General features: G+C 40.1%; 1 protein-coding gene across 1 annotated transcript; it reads right to left on the reverse strand.

Annotated features, from left to right (window-relative positions):
- Window positions 1-1,191: 1,191 nt before the first annotated feature.
- On the reverse strand, window positions 1,192-14,945 carry SUMO2 (small ubiquitin like modifier 2; the record flags this gene model as incomplete). The annotated part of the gene is made up of 4 exons (XM_021002513.2): window positions 1,192-1,857; window positions 5,425-5,496; window positions 12,592-12,723; window positions 14,577-14,945. Coding segments are annotated over 4 exons (636 nt in total), but the record flags the coding sequence as incomplete, so codon positions are not given.
- Window positions 14,946-16,855: the final 1,910 nt, after the last annotated feature.

Genomic DNA, 16,855 nt, shown 5'->3' on the forward strand with positions numbered 1-16,855 from the left:
GTAAGCCCCACAGATTATTCTGGCTAATAAAAAGGCAAATTTTGGAACTCAACTGTGATTTTAAAAATACTTTTATATCAAACGTATAGCATACTTCATAAGCCAAAGAGAAACTTCCTATTCTTATACTGACAATACTTAAAAACATCTTAAATTTTATTAGTCAAGGCTGAAACTATCAAGACACAAATTCAAAGACATCTCACTCAAAAAAAGGCAGAAGAAACAAACTTGAGTATGCTAATACCACGGGGAAGCAAAGACTTATAGACAGTCACAGATCCTATAAGTATTAGTATATTAGCAGCTCTTTTCTTACCCTTTCAGCAATTAAAATTTCAACTATTCTTTCCTTACCCATATTCAAGTTAAAATAGCATTCTTAAGGAAATTAGCTTTCAGGATGATGTCACTCAAATAAAACCTATCTAACAATGAAAATCAGCTAGGATTTTCCAAGTGAATGATAGAATACATCGAAATCTCACTTAAGACTCTCACATGAATAAGGTTTAAAACAGGAAAAAAAGAAAAACAAAACCAAGAGTGAACCAATGGATAGTTTGGAAGATTCCTCTCCTGACTTCTTTCCCCCTGTCAATACTGCAAATAGGAAAACACCACGCCTCCATTCCCCTACCTCAATTCACTTTAAGCCAAGTATCTCTAGACAAAGAATGATTTTCCGAGATAGAAAACCCCAAAATAAGAAATTTACTGCCATCTTCATAATTTTTTAAAACAAATGAAATTTAAAGTTACTATGCCTGTCTAGAATTATATACTTACAAGTTCTCAAATCTTGTCTCACTGTGGGACAACTTCTTGTGAGATTGGTGCCAGTTCCTTCCTTCCTCAGTTCTTCTGAAGCTAAACCTTCCTTCCACTGAATAATAAGCACAAGAGAGCCATACATTGCACATATTTCATTTTCTTCCTTTAATCTTCACATAATTCTTTGAATTTCTGAAATCAATGTAAAACTGAGCATACAAAAAAATATATTCATAGACTATTTACTAAATCTTAATCATCAATGCCAACAGAAATGTCATATCACTCTGATGACTGCTAATTTTTTAAGAAAATAAGTTTTAATCATTTAACCTTTCTCCCCAGCATGTTAATTAAACTATGTTTCTCTACATCGCCATTTCTAAACAGTTTCTTGAGAATAATTAAAGAAAACAGTTTATTTTAAACAAGAAGTTTATTTAAACAACAAGATGTTTGACTTGAAGGGAAAACTATCTAGGATCAATTTTTTATAGTAATTTATCCCTACTGAGAGACAGAGATTGCCCTACATGTAACAGCTACGTACAAAAAAGTTATAAAATCGTCCTTGGTTTTACAATGATAAAAGAAAAACATTGAAATTATCCAATCAAACAAGGTATGCAAGGATTTTTTTGTGGGTTTTTTTGTTGTTGTTAAACAGTGAGAGCAAAATAACTTACTGGAATATAAAGATAAAAGTTGAATGAGCATGCCACTAATGGAGAAAAGGGATATTTTCACAGAACCAGTTTGTTTTTTCCCCTCCCCATCTCCAATTTGATGTTGATCATAACATACCACCGGCCATTTAGTTAAAAAAAAATACGCATTATGCCTGTGCACATACACCAGTTACTTTATGTACAATAAAGGAATGGGGGAAGGGAATCAAAGAAGAGAGAAAACTATACTGCAGTAGTCAGGATGTGGATGAACCAAATCTTGGTTTTCTAATTGTGAATGTATTGTTTTCCTTGGGAGCACAGTTCTGGAGTGGAGTTGCATGTTCTCTTTTTAGTAAGCGCCTCCTGTCTGCTGCTGGAATACATCAATTGTATCTTCATCCTCCATTTCCAACTATATAGCACAAAAGAAAAAGAAAACTTTTTACCTCTGCTTACTATCCTTCAAACATTTCAAATTTATAATACTGTGAGCTGGTTGGTTATCCTAAGAAGAGTTAAAGGATCTCATTTAACCCAGATTTGCAAAGTTATTCATCATGGGAATCTTATAACCTACACTTATTGTCAATTCACTGCCAACCTTAAGCTTTTTCTTCTCCCCGTGGCAGATAGCTTTTAAAAAATCCTACAGCTGAACTGCCCATGATACTTGAAAAAAAGGATGGCTAAAGAAGTGCACTATAGTATAAACAGCTCTTTCAGATATGTCGTCCTTAGACAAAACTCAAAACCAATGGTCTTTCTCAAAACCTTCGGACGTATACATATTTTGTTCACTAAAAACACTGTTTTGGTTGAATTTCTGAAATCATAATATTTTTCCATCACTTAAAAATATAATCACAGCTCACACTTACTATAGGGATCATGTGCTGAGAAAAGCAGTCATGTTTTACCCTAAGTGTACAATGAGTTACTATACTTACTTAACCAAATACTGTACTACCAACATAAGTCCTATATTATGTGATGTTACGTTAATAATCTTTGCAAGGCCTCTAAGAACTCAAGTTCACCAAAACTGAGGCTGAGGGCTAAGGCACTAAACAACTAATGAATATGATGAATAAAAATTATTGGTGAGGGGGGCGGAGGCAGGGAGGGAACCTAAAGACTTTGGGCAAAGTAATACCAGTGACTAAATGAGTCATCTTGTCTTTTCTTTTCAGCGAATGGGTTTATCTTACCTCTAAATACTGTTTAGATTTATATAAGAATTTGTTACTATGTATGTACAAAGGCTTATTAATAACATGCTATAGAAATATATTTAGTCTCCAACATGCAACTACAAATCACAAAAATGGCAGACAAAATAAAAATGTGACATGAATATAATTTGACTCATACTGTTCACTATCTGACATTGTTTAAAACTACGTAAATCAGGGGTAGTTACGTGGCACAGTGGATAGAGCACCAACCCTGAAGTCAGGAAGACCTGAGTTCAAATTGGGCCTCAGACCAAAGGCTTGACAGTTACTAGCTGTGTAACCCTGGGCAAGTCACTTAACCCCAATTGCCTTTAAAAAGAAAAAAAACTACTTAGAGATAATTATTCACTGCATCTAAAAAAAAACTGCAGAAATTTGACAGTGTGCCTGAGATTCCATGTACAGTTCTCATACCTCTTTCAAGGCTAGAGTGTATCATTAATGACTGACATGCTATTACTAAAGTGGAGGAATAAAATATACATATATATTTTCCTGCTATCAGAAGAATTTTGAGCAATTCCAAAAAGCAATATTATTCTTGAAGGCGTAAGAAAGGAAAATCCTAATTAGCTGGAATGCATTTCAGTTTCAACACTTAAATACCCCTAACTTACTAAAAACTACCAGACTTATTTTTGATAATTTTTAAATAGTATTTATAGGTTTTATAGTAATCACAGGATTAAAGACTTAAAATTCAGATTCCCAAGATATAATACAGCAGAAAGTTCAGGAAATTAAATATGGATAGACCTTCCACCATACCAACACTAAAATAAAGCTGTCACAGGTTATCAAATTTTAGAAGTGAAATATTTCTATACCTTGAAGTGTATTTCCTGGTATAAGTACCCAATTTTCATTTTTCTTCCAGAAGAGAATTCAGCTTCTCATGGCTAACTACAAGATTTTCTTTTAAAATAAAATGTTTAGCAAAAACTAAAGATTCTAAAATACTTTCTTCAAACATCACTCAAAGGCATTCCAAATTCTTTAAGTTTAATCAACTATGTTGCTATTAAGTTAGTTTTAATCAGGTGAAAAAACAGACATTTAGAATTAAAGAAATACCAACCCAACCTACCGTACATACACAGAACTCTCAAAAATAGATAATTTAGAGAGCAGACAGTGGTATTAAAAAAAGTAATTCCCACAAGGAAATGTTGATATGACTACATAAAAGAACAAACAGCAAACACGTTATGGTTATTATGTGAAGAACATCACCAATATAAGCTGGGGAAGATACAAGTTCTACAGGACGCCTTTGTTGATACCTCCAACTGCTAGTGCCCTCACTCTTAAACTACCTCATATTTTAACTTTCTATTTATTCTCTTTAGGTTTATTCTGTATATATTTGTATTGTTTCTCCTGTAAGAATACACCCTTGCAGGTGGGATTATTTCATGCATACTCTTTGTATCTTCACTGCCTAGGACACAGAAGGCACTTAATAAATACTTATCGATAGATTCAAGGGGCTTATAGGCTAGTAAACTATTACTTCAAAGATCTATGAATTAATGTGTGGGAACTTTTTCCACCAATGAAGCTCATAACCTCAAAATAGATGACTGCCTTCAAGAGTTTCTGTGGCCAAAACACTCACTGCACATGTAATGTCAGCAGTCAACCAGTTGGGGAACAAGATTCATCTGGCCTCAGAGGTCAAGCAACACTTCAAGGAGATGGGACCATTTAAACTTGGCCTTGAAGGAAATACCCATGTAGATTTTGATTAGTGGGTATGGCAGAAGAAAGTGAGATGATAGGCATAGGTACAATCATGAGAAAATGAGGCAGAGACAGTCAAGTGTAAGGACAGTGAGCATACAAGTCAGCTGTCAGCCTACAGCCTAAGGATAAAAATGCAGGTAGGAGTCATATTGCAGAAGGACCTGGATGTTAAGGAAGCTTGAACTTTATCTAGCAGGTACTGGGAAGATTTTTACAATGGCCAGGCCTCACAATTGAGAAACAGTATTGTGTACAAAGGAGAGAACATTAGACTTGGGAATCAAGAAATTCGGGTTCAAGTTCAGATACTCACTACCTGCGTGAAGTAAGGAAAATCTGAACCTCTGGAGCTGGAGTTTTTTCACCTATAAAATGTTGATATTCACAGAATTGACCTTCACAAGACTGCTGAGAGGAAAGTATTTTGTAAATCTTAAAATTACATAATGCAAGCTATTATTAACATGGTTAGAGGTATGCATTAGGAAGATTACTCTGGCAGTGATGTGTGGGATGAATTGGTACAATGCTAGACATGGGTGCCTAGCGAGGTAACTTACAATAGGCCCAATGTTAAGTAACTGAAGGCCTGAATTATAGCGGTGGCAGTAGAAATGGAGATAAGATGATGAGAATTATTATAGAGATTTTGACAAAACTTGGTGATTGACCAGATATAAGGAACTGGAAGAAGAAATGAGTCAGAAGATGACTTTACAATAAGAACATGGATGACTGGGATTAAGTAAAAAAGAGAACCAGGCACTGTTACAATTACTTTATTTTAATTCTTAAAAATGATATGAGGCAGCTAGGTGACACAATAGATAAAACTCTGGCCCTGAAGTCAGGAGGACCTAAATTCAAATCTGGGCTCAGACAAAAACTTGACACTAGCTATGTGACCCTGGGCAACTCACTTAACCCCAACTGCCTAAAAAATAAAAACAAAAATTATATGAAATAAGAATTCTAGAAATTATAATGGAAAATCTTACCTGTGCAGGTGTGTCTGTTTCATTGATTGGTTGCCCATCAAATCGGAATCTGATCTGCCTCATTGACAAACCCTGAACAAAAGACAAAAAATAGACTTGGGCCTCTAGATTTTACAAGATATACATATTTTGAGAATCTGTGTACAACAGTAGGCAGAGAGCTGGACTAGGTTAAAGTCCCCTTGGTCACTGAGACACTGGTTATGTGACCATGGGCAAGCCTCTCCCAGCAATAAGCAACTCTCTGGGTGCATCGAGGTGGCACAGTGGATAGAGCACCGGCCCTGGATTCAGGAGGACCTGAGTTCAAATTCGGCCTCAGACACATAACACTTACTAGCTGTGTGACCCTGAGCAAGTCACTTAACCCCATTGCCTAGCCAACCCCCCCCCAAAAAACAAAAAACCCAAACCCAAAAAGCAACTCTCTGTCTTTAAGTTCCAGAGCCAGTGCCTGACCCTTCCCATCAATTTGAGAACATACATTACTAGGGGTCTAGTCTCATCTCTGCCATTTGTGATCTTTGATAAGGAACATAACCTGTCTTGCTGTTTCCTCAATGAAAGGGTTGATGTAGCTGATCTCTTAAAGCACTTTTCTAACATCATTCACAATCTTTAAAGTTGTCTAAAGTTGATAATTTACCTTTTAAATAAGGGTTATATGCCAAGGTAGCTTATAATACATAGGAATTAGTATTAGTGGTTTGTCTAACCATTGTATAAAATAGTTTCCTACTAGCTTCTAATTGATGGGGAATTAAAAAAGTATGACAATTTTCTATCTAAAAACTTAGCAATTACAGAAAAGGAAATCAAGAAAAACAATGATCCTAAAGCCAACTCAAGCCTACAACTTGTACAGAAATTATGTGATTTTAGTACTAATGTAGTTCAGAGTTTTCCAAGATACTTGATGTTTATTTTCTATGTATTTTTGCAAGATCATTTATAAACTTTGTATAATTCTAAACTTTTTACATAGTTATTTTACAGCTGTTCAAATGTCCAAGGGAAAAATAAAAGCTATACCCATTGTTTTCCTGGAAAAAAAAAAGACAAGAACTTTAATTCAGTATATCCTATCACCCAGTAATGAAAGATGGCTATGAATATGGAAGACCTCGGAAGCCTCAAAATTGAAAGTGACCCAAATATAAAGATATACAATAGATCCATACAGGCTAAAGCATGCAGCTAATGGTGATGTGTATATGAGAACTAGGGTAGACATCACCCAGAACACACAGCCAGAAAGTGAGGCTTTCTGTTCATATGGCACGAATAAGGGATAACAGATACATAGAATAAGAGCTACATTTAGTCTATCTAAGTTGGGGGTGGGTTGGAGATTAATCCTTACAGATTATATTGGTCTCCCTCCACTGATACAAAAAAAAACAACTTATAAGCAACATGTACTCAAAAGTTCTCTGGGGCACCAAGAGTTGCCATGATCACAGAATTAGCAGACGTCAGAGGTAGTACTTGACCCCAGGTCTTCATGATCTCGGGACCTGTATTCTATCCAATATACTGGACTCCTCTCACTACTATAGTGGTATCTTCTAAATATAAAGAAAGATAGAAACAGACCTCTAGAATATAAGGTAGATTGGCCATTTATGGAAGAACTAACATCAACCAATCAAGAACTATTTATTAAACACCCATGTAGTAGACACTGAGGATAAAAAGAAAAAACAGTTCATAACATAATTCCTCAAATTTACACTCTGCACAGGGAAGACAACATGTGTACATATTAAAATACATACAAAGTTTACTTTTGAGGAGAGGATAACAATGAAGCAAAGTTTCATGTAGATGGCATTAGGGTTTAGCTTTGAAGGAAACAAGGATTCTGGAAGATGATGAGGAAATGCATTTTCCAGGTACAGGAGAAAGCCTGTGCAAATAAGATAGAGGGGACATGGAAATCATGTAGAAAGAAACGATCTGATTGGATCAAGGAATATGGAATGAAAGTAATATGGCTAGAAAGGTAGGTGGTAGTCAGGTTGCTAAGTGCTTTAAATGTTATACAGAGGAGTTTGATATTTGACCATTATGGTAATAAAAGAGCCATTAGAGTTTATTGAGAAGGGGAGCCACATGGTCATACTTTTATTTTAGGTATATCAATCAAAAGAGATGTATGGAAAAGTCTAAATGGGAGAGAATAGAGTGCTTACAATAAACTAAGTGAGAGGTAACAAAGGCCTGAAGTAGAGGCAGCTAGGTGGCGCAATGAATAGCGTTCTGGCCTTGGAGTCAGGAGGATGTGAGTTCAAATCCAGCCTCAGACACTTAACACTTACAAGCTGTGTGACCCTGGGCAAGTCACTTAACCCCTATTGTCTCAGCAAAAAAACAAAACAAAACAAACCAAAAAACAAAGGCCTGAAGTAGAATGGTAGCTGTATAAATATGAGGAAAGGGAAATGATGTGAAAGATGTTTCAGAAATAAACAGATTAAGGATCAAAAAATGACAAAGGGTTTTGGAAGAAAGGGTAATTGTTCTGGAGAGGTTGAGTTTGACATCTGAATGAGGCATCCATTCAGTTTGCAATGTCTAATAGTCAATTAATAATATAAGTTCACCACAGTCTAGGGCCAGATAGGTGACAACCACACACACACACAAAAAAGGATGGAGGATTTATCATCTTTGCAGGTACACTACTCACTTCAGAGAGATCACAGATGCATCCAAATAGATATTTTGTTTAGAATAAACTGAAACAGTAACAGATGACATTTCTATAGTGCTCGAAGATTCACAAAGTACACAAAAAACACTCTCTCATTTGATCCTCAACAGCTGCGAGATATTATGCACATTTTACAGATGAAGAACCTGAGTCTCAGAAGCCAAATTATTTGCCTAGAGGTTTGTTACTACCTCTGAGAGCACATATAAACTCCTATTTGGCCCCAAACTTATTTGACACTATAATTTTTTCCCATTCTCTAATGGTCCAACCAAACTGACTTTCTCTGTGCCCTGAAACTTAGCTCTCTCTCCCATGCTGGTAATGCACTCTCTCCTTGCCTCCATTTCACAGAATGCTCTTCTTCCTTCAAGATGCAGCTCAGGCAGTACCTGATCTCCCTATGTGTTAGTGTAGTGGCTCTCCTACCTTGTATTTATTCTCTACACCTTTTGTCTACTTATACACATATACATGCCCCTCGATAAAATATGAGCTCTTGGAGACCACTAGCCCACTTTACTTCTCCAAGAAATGAGTGTCTGCTACATGAACATCTTTGTTGGATAGGTCCTCTTCTCTTGAATCCCTCGAATTCTCTTATCATATTGTCAATTACACCCTGCCAAGCCTCAGCCTTGGATCACTCCCCCCATTTGCTGTCTTTTCCTATACAAATACTGCTAAATGAAGGTAGAGAAAATCATGCAACTGTTCTTACTGGATCTACTACAAATTTATGATACACAACATCAACCGGGCCTTTGATGTTGCTAGGCAATCCTACAGCTTCCTTATCAAGTTATCATCCCACTGTGCACTGCGGCTCTTCCAAACTTTCTCATCCCTCCTCAGACTTCCCAAGGCTCCCCACCTCTCCCACCTGAGATCCTTGTCTCATATTTTTCAGAAAAAACTGAGGCCATCTGTTGAATTCTCTTTTCTCCCATCACTCAGATGCCTTCTGCCATCTTCTCCTTCTTCATCCCTGTTTCATATAAATAAGAGGCCTTACTCCTTACCAAGTGGCAGCTAGGTGGCCCAGTGGATACAACACTGGGCCTGGAGTCAGGAAGACTCATCCTGAGTTCAAATCTGACCACAGACACTTACTGTGTGACCCTGGGCAACTCACTTAACCCTATTTGTTTTAGTTTCCTCATCTGTAAAATGAGCTGGAGAAGGAAATGGCAAACCACTCCAGTATCTTTTTCAAGAAAACGCCAAATGTGGTCACAACTGAAAAGACTAAATAAAAACTCCTTACCAAGGTTAACTCTTCCACTTGTTCAAGAGATCCCTTTCTCCTCCATCAGCCTGCCCCCTGTCACCCCCATTTTATTACTTTTCATCAATCTGTTCCCCTCTACTGATTCGTTACCTATTACCTACAAACATGTCTTCTCCATCCTGAAAACATAAAACAAACAGAAAACTCTCACTTGATTCTTCCATACTTGCTACTTATGGTCCCATATCTCTTCTTTGTAGCTAAATTCCTAGAACAGGCCACCTACAACAGGTACCTCCACTTCTCTCCTCTCTTCTTAACCCCTTACAATCCAGCTGCCAACCTAATCATTCCACTGAAACTGCTCTCTCCAAAGTTACTCATGATCTTAGTTGCCAAGTCCAATGGCCGTTTCTCATTCTTCATTCTCCTTGACCTCTCAGCCTCTGACATTGTTGACTACTCTCTCTCCTAGTTCTCTGCCTATCAGACCTCTCCTCAATCTCATTTGCTTGATCCTCATCCCTATCATGTCCTGTAACAGGAGCCTTGGACCCTCTTCTCTTCTCCCTTCACTTGATGATCTCATCAGCTCCAGTGGATTTAATTACCATCCTTAGGATGATGATCCTCAAATCTACCTAACCTGCCGACCTCCAATCTTGTATCTTCAACTGCCTTTGAGACATCTCAAACCAGACGTCCAGTACGCATCTTAACTTCAACATGTCTAAAACAGAACTCATTAACTTTGTTGCCAGACCCTGCCCTACCCCACCCCCTTCCTTATTACTGTGGAGTGCAACAACATCCTTTGAGTCCTTTGGGCTCAAAACCTAGGCGTTATCCTTGATATCTCTCTATCTCTCACCTCCCACATTCAATCTGTTGCCAAGGCTTGATTTTACCTCTGCAATATATCTTTCATATAGCCTGATCAGCTCCCCTGGATTTAATTACCATGATGATTCTCAAATCTACGTATCTTGCCCCAACCTCTCTGCTGACTTCCAATCTCTTACCTTCAACTGCCTTTTAGATACCCTGAACTAGCTGTCCAGTAGATACCTTAAACTCAACATGTCCAAAACTGAACTTATTAGCTTTTCCCCTAAGCCCTCTCTCCTTCCTACCCACCCTATTACTAGGGTAGGTAGAGGGCAACACCATACTCCTAGTTCCTCGGGTTCACAACCTAGAAGTCATCCTCAACTCCTCACAATCTACACCTCCCCCCCAATATCTAATCCTTTGCAAAGGCCTGCTGATTTCAGCTCAGCAACATCTCTTGTAAATGTTCTCTTCTAACAGTGCCACCACTCTAGCAAACCTCATAGTTGAACTATTTTAATAGCCTGCTGGTGGGTCTGTCTGTCCCAAATCTCTCCCCATTCCAATCCATCCTCAGCCACTAGAGTGATTTTACTAGAATGAAGGCCTGGCCGTGTCACACTACTCAATAAACTCCGGTGGCTGGATCAACTCGCCTCAAAGATCAAATCAAAATGCTGTTTGACATTCAAAGTCCTTCACAATCTGGCCCCTTTCCATTTTTTACATCTTACTATCTGCTACGTTTGCTCCAGTGATAGTGGCCTCTTGGCTGTTCCATCAACAAGACATTCCATCTCGACATTTTCTCTGGCTGTCTCCCATGCCTGCAACGCTGTTCCTCAAGTCTACCTACTGTTCTCTGGCTTCCTTTAAGTCCCAACTAAAAGTCAATTTTTTACAAGAAGCCTTTTGTAACGCCTCAGTTCTAGTGTCTTTCCTTTAATTATTTATGCTGTACATAGCCTGCTTTATATTTTGCATGCTATCTCCCTTACATTTTAAGCTTCCTGAGGGAAGAAACTGTCTTTTGCCTCTTTTTCCACCCCCAGCATTTAGGACAGTGCCTAGCATAGTAGGCTTTTTAATAAATATTTATTGATTGCAGAGATAAGTTCTGAGGATTATATTAGTACCAATGAAACAAATCAGAAATTGAGGCTCTAGGTTAATCCAGCCTTTCAAGTAAGATGTAAGGGCTTCTAAAAATTCAGTACAAGTTAATCCATTGTGTTTGAAATAACCAATGAATTCATACAAATCCTCAAAATATAACCTTTTACTAAAATTTCTTCAATTATGTATAATTTAAGCTTCTATAATTTTGAACAAACTCTATTCCTAACAAAACCATCACACTAGAGGGTAGAAAAACATCCTTTTTTAATAGCTTCTATTTCTTAATTTTTAAATTAAAATACCCTTATGCCATATGGAGGCCTTTAAGTCTCAACTCTTGACTCCACTTCCCAACTTGTCTAGGATTAAGCCAAACCTTTATATTTTAAACCTCCTTTTGAGATATACTTTTGTTCTTACTTATGATAGAAACATTTACCTTTTAAAAATTTGTTTTCAGCACGATAGATCTACTTACCTGATTGTCAACAATTTCTTCCAGAAGGAACCCTGTACATATTACTTTTGAGTTGCTGATGGATTCATTACATAAAAGGGGCTCTTTGTTTTTCTTAGTAGAAATTACTAATGTGCTTCTAAGTACTGTGCTCAAATAATTTCATTCATTACTTTTTATATTTCCTTTTCTCTATCTGTAATCTTCTGGGTAAAAGATGTCTTTAAATCATCAGAAGCTTCATATTTGGCTTTGCAGGGTTAAGTTGTTTTGATACTTCCAATGAGAGTGGAAAAAAAAATGAAATAGATCACACAATTTGCATATTTAATGCCAAATGCAAATACATCCTAAAGTTCACTTCTAAAACTTGCTGAAAAGAAGGCTAAATTTAAGATAAGCCTTCTGCAAAAACTAACAGACAAGTATAAAATGGGTAGTAGGATGCCTGAAAATATTTAAACTTCATCTTCCCTTTCACTAATAGAAAACATAACTCAAGTGTTGGCAAGTTATTTCATTTAATTTACTCCTTATTTACTATCATTAAGAATCAGAATGAAAGGTAAAAGGATTTTAACATATAGGGTTGTTAAAAGGAATGTTGAACACAAATGACTAATACATCTGAAACCTAACAAAACAGTAAGTATGTGGTACAAATGAATATTCATCCATCCAAACCTATTAAATATTAAAGACCACAGAACAACGTAGGATGATACTAGTACAATGTTAAAGATGTCATCTTAGTCTCCATTCTCAAGTTTGTTGTTTTTGCCAGATTTAGTTTGAAAGCCAGTATACTCTCACCTGTCGTTCACAATAGGCTTTCATTAGTTTACTAAGTGGTGTGTGCCTCTTAATCTTAAATTGCACCACCGAACCATCTTGCCCTGCCACCTTCAAATTAATGTGGTCGTTGTTTTCAGTCTTGACGCCTTCCTGTTGAAAGAGAAAAATAAGGTGGTATAACTTAAGGATGTTAAAAAAAAAAACTTTTTAGCAGCATCAACCAACAATCTAAAGTTGTTTCAAAAAGCAACAAGTTACACATCTTGATTTTTAAAACAGTATAACTATATGTGATACTAACTTTGAAACTGACATCAATGAAATTAAATAACTGTCAGTAACAAAAAATGAACCTATATGCAATAGATTTTAGAAAGGAAGTCACACCCACCTCTCCAACATTTTATGTTTAAAAAACAATTACCACATGACCATCTTTCTCTCCCTAAAAAGGTAAGCTCTTTGCAGAAAAATCACACTGAAAACTATCAAACTTCCTTTATTAATTATCTACATTCACTTCTACATCCAATTTTTGCTGCAGAATTTTCATATAGTTATGTATATTTGGCACTCATTTTTTCAATCTAGACAAAAAAGTTACCAGATCCGTTTAACAATTTATTCAACATAAACATAAACTTATGAGATTCTTTTCTGGATTCAAAGGAAAAACTTAATACTTGACGATAAATATCTCAAAAGACCAAAGGACTTTTCTTCAGTAATCTCTTTTTTGGCGGGGAGTGAGGGTGGGGGATTGGGGAAAGATTTTTTAATAGGGAGCACATTAAAGTTCTACTCTATGCTACCCTATATCTTTTCGCCCGTCCTAGGATCAAAGACTCCTAGAACCAGAGGTGGAAAGAGAAAAAGAAACTGAGGCCCAGGGAGGTTCATTGATTTATTTGTCCAAGGTCCCGAAGTATCCAAACCAAAGTCATGATTTGAACCCGTGTCAAGCATTTATTGAGTGCTTACTATGTATCTGGGACTAAGCGCTGGAGATACAAAGGCCAAAAAAAAAAAAGTATTTGCACTAGAATAGCTCCCATTCTAACAGGGGAAGGACACCAAGCAAATTATCCTGCCCATACAAGATGTATACAATATAAATGGGAGGCAGTCTCACTTTTTCCCTCGTACCATGCAGACGCCTGACTCTTGATAGATCCATGTGAGCATTATTGTACTTAAATGAGCCCCAAAGGTTATGAGGCAGAGATGGTAGCCGTGAGAAGAAAAACCCCCATCTTAAGGATGCACTCATGTTTTCGGGACACGGGGGGCAGGAAGGGGAAGGTTCTTGGCGCCTTAGAAGCTGCTTTTGAAAAGTTTATATTAAAAACAGACTCGCCACCCATTGAGCCTGCCGGCCAGCCTCCCACCTCCCTACCGGAGCCTCCAGCATCATCCACATGGTCGCCGAGGGCTATGGGTTCCCCAGCCGAGGAAGAGGAGGGAAGGAGGGAGGAAGGGAGGGAGGGAGGAAGCCGCGCTCCCCCAGCCCTCCTCACCCAGGGGAATCCAGCTCTGGCCCGCAGGCCGAGCCCGCGCCCCCCAGGCCCCCGGACAGGGAGGGAGGAGCGCGGGGACCCCGTGTGGGAGGAGTGGACGCTCCGAAACTCCGGGCCGGGCTAGGACCCGCCTCCAGCCCGCGCCCGGGGAGGGCAGAGCCGCCCCCGGGGTCGGGAGGGAAAGCCCCGAGCTCCGCGGCTGAGGCGGCGAGGCCAGGCTGCGCGCTCCGCTCTCCCTCGGCGGCCGCGGCTCCGGCTCCGGCTCCGGCCCCGGCCCCGGCCCCGGCAGCGGCGGGGCCTCGTCCGGCGCGGGCCGCGGGAGGGAGGGAGGGGAAGGAGGGAAAATGGCGCGGAAAGCCCGGCCCGAGCCGGGGCCGCCGCAGCGCCAGGACCCCCGCCCGGCCAGCCTCCCTGCCCTCGCGCGCCGCCGGCCCCTTCCCCTCCCCTCCCCCGCCCCGCCGCCGCCGCCGCCGCGGGCTTCCTCACCTTCGGCTTTTCGTCGGCCATGGCGAGTCCGGGGGTCTCCTCAGCCGCCGCTTCACAAAAGAGGCACCAGGATGGTCCGCTCCAAGGGAACGGGGGGAGAAGCAGCAGCGGCAGGAGCAGGAGCAGGAGGAGGACGAGGAGGAAGATGATGGTGGTGATGGTGAGGAAGAGGAGGAGAAGAAGAAGGAGGAGAGGAGGAGGAGGAGGAGGAGGAGGACGAGGAGGAGGAGGAGGAAGAGGAGGAGGAGGAGGAAGAAGAGGAGGAGGAGGCAGCGGTGGAGGTACTGAGGGCGCGCGCACGTTCTGCGCTCCCTCTCCCCCCTTGCGTGCGCGGGCACGAGCCGCCCGGGGCTCCCATTGGCTTTCGGCTCACGGGAGCGCGCAGCACTTACATAACCAGCCCCCTCCCCCCCACCCTCTAAGCTCCCCAGGAGAGGCCTCTGCTCAGGGCTCGGAGCCGGGGAGGCGGGAAGAAACGCGGGCACGCGCACAGGGCCTGTCGCGGGGGCGCGCCTGGCTCTGGGCGGGGTTGTATTGTCCTAGTGATGGTGGTGGAAGAGAATCAAAATGGACTCCAGCTGTCTGGGTCCCTGGGAGCGGGCTGACTGGCTCACAAGTCCTAGGTGGGGAGTGTAGACCGAGAAGAGCAAGCTGGGGAGAGAGAAACCCCTGGCAGGGGTCCCACCAGGGCACTGAGTGAATGCCCTTTGGCCCAGCCTGTCCCAGAGTGGTCCAAGGGCAGCCCTGCTTGGCCTCCCCCAGTGCCAGGGTTGGAAACATCATGCCTCCATCCTCACAATGCAGGCTGCTTCCACAGCTTGTGCCCTGAAAGCCAGGCACTCCTGGAGTGCACAGCTGTGCCTGCCCCAGGCTGGTGCAATGCGCCCTTCATTCTGGGAAAGGATCATCTGTCAAATCCATATTGTCACTGAGGTCCCTTCCAGCTCAAAGTCTCTGAGCTCTTGCAACAGCCATGGGTATTTTTTTTTTTAATGTAGGCTAATCTGTGTGATTTCTTAGGACCAGGGGTTTTTCTTCACCTTTCTCCCCCCCCCAAAAAAAAACCCTTCATATTTCTGAAGTTCTTACAAAATAAAAAGACCACTGGGTAGAGAAAGAAGAGTGTAGAGTCAAGAGACCTGTAATTGAATCCTAAGAACTGACATGTTAGATGGATGATGCGTAGCTAGTCATTTTACAGGTGATCTTCAGTTTGCTTATCTATAAAAGTGGTATCATCATGCTTTGTATTACCTGCCTCAGCTATAGGATCAGAGATTTAGGAGTTAAAAGGCCATATCATCCAGAGATTAGATAGTACAATGGACAGAGTACTGGGCCCAGAGTCAGGTAGACCTGAGTTCAAATATGTTCTCAGACACTTACTAACTGTATGACCTTGGGCAAGTCACTTAATCTGTTAGACTTAGTTTCCTCCTCTGTAAAATGGGTATAATATTAGCACTAATAGAATAATAATTCCTCCCTGGGTGGTTGTGAGGATTAAATGAGATAATATTTGTAAAGCGTTTAGCATAGTGCCTGAGATAGATATATATAATGTGTGTGTGTATATATATATATATATATATATATGTATATATATATACATATATATATATACATATAATATATATATATACACAGAGAAAGAGAGAGTACAGGTGCTATATAAATGCTAGGTATGATAATCTAACTCCTTTTTTACAGATGAGGAAACTGAGGCTCAGGGTGGCTGAGGTCGCACAGCTAGTGAGCAACAGAGGTAGGATTTGAACCCAGGTGGTTTTGTGTTTTTGTTTTTTCCCATTGACCAGTCTGCCTCCTCTCAGAGGATTGTTGTGTTGGGGCAAATTGTAAAGTGCTATAGAAATGTGATTTATTATTATTTCCATCTTCAGATTTGAGTCAGCTGTTAGCATCTCTGTGGTGTGACTCAAGGCCGTGGAACTACTTCAGGCAAGTACAGGAAGGGAAACACAGCCATTTGTCCAGATAAAGAACTAAGGCTGTGTATATAGACACCAGAATAAGTCTCTGTGGCCCCCAACCTCCTTACCTGTGACCCTAGCAGGGCTGCTTATATGCGTTTTGATTTATCCTAAAAACCCAAGAATATATATATAAGGGACTAACAACTTCCTGGTCACAAGTTAACCTGAGGTTTGAGCTTAGTTGAGGTGATTTACAATTCAAACACATCTCAAATAGCAGTTTAACACAGTCTGAGCCAGTGTGACCCTGTGGGCATAAACCCTCTCAGATCTACCTCATGTTTC

Source organism: Phascolarctos cinereus, unplaced genomic scaffold (genome assembly GCF_003287225.1).
Source record: "Phascolarctos cinereus isolate Bilbo 61053 unplaced genomic scaffold, phaCin_HiC Scaffold_5;HRSCAF=322, whole genome shotgun sequence".
NCBI classification, from domain to species: Eukaryota; Metazoa; Chordata; class Mammalia; order Diprotodontia; family Phascolarctidae; genus Phascolarctos; species Phascolarctos cinereus.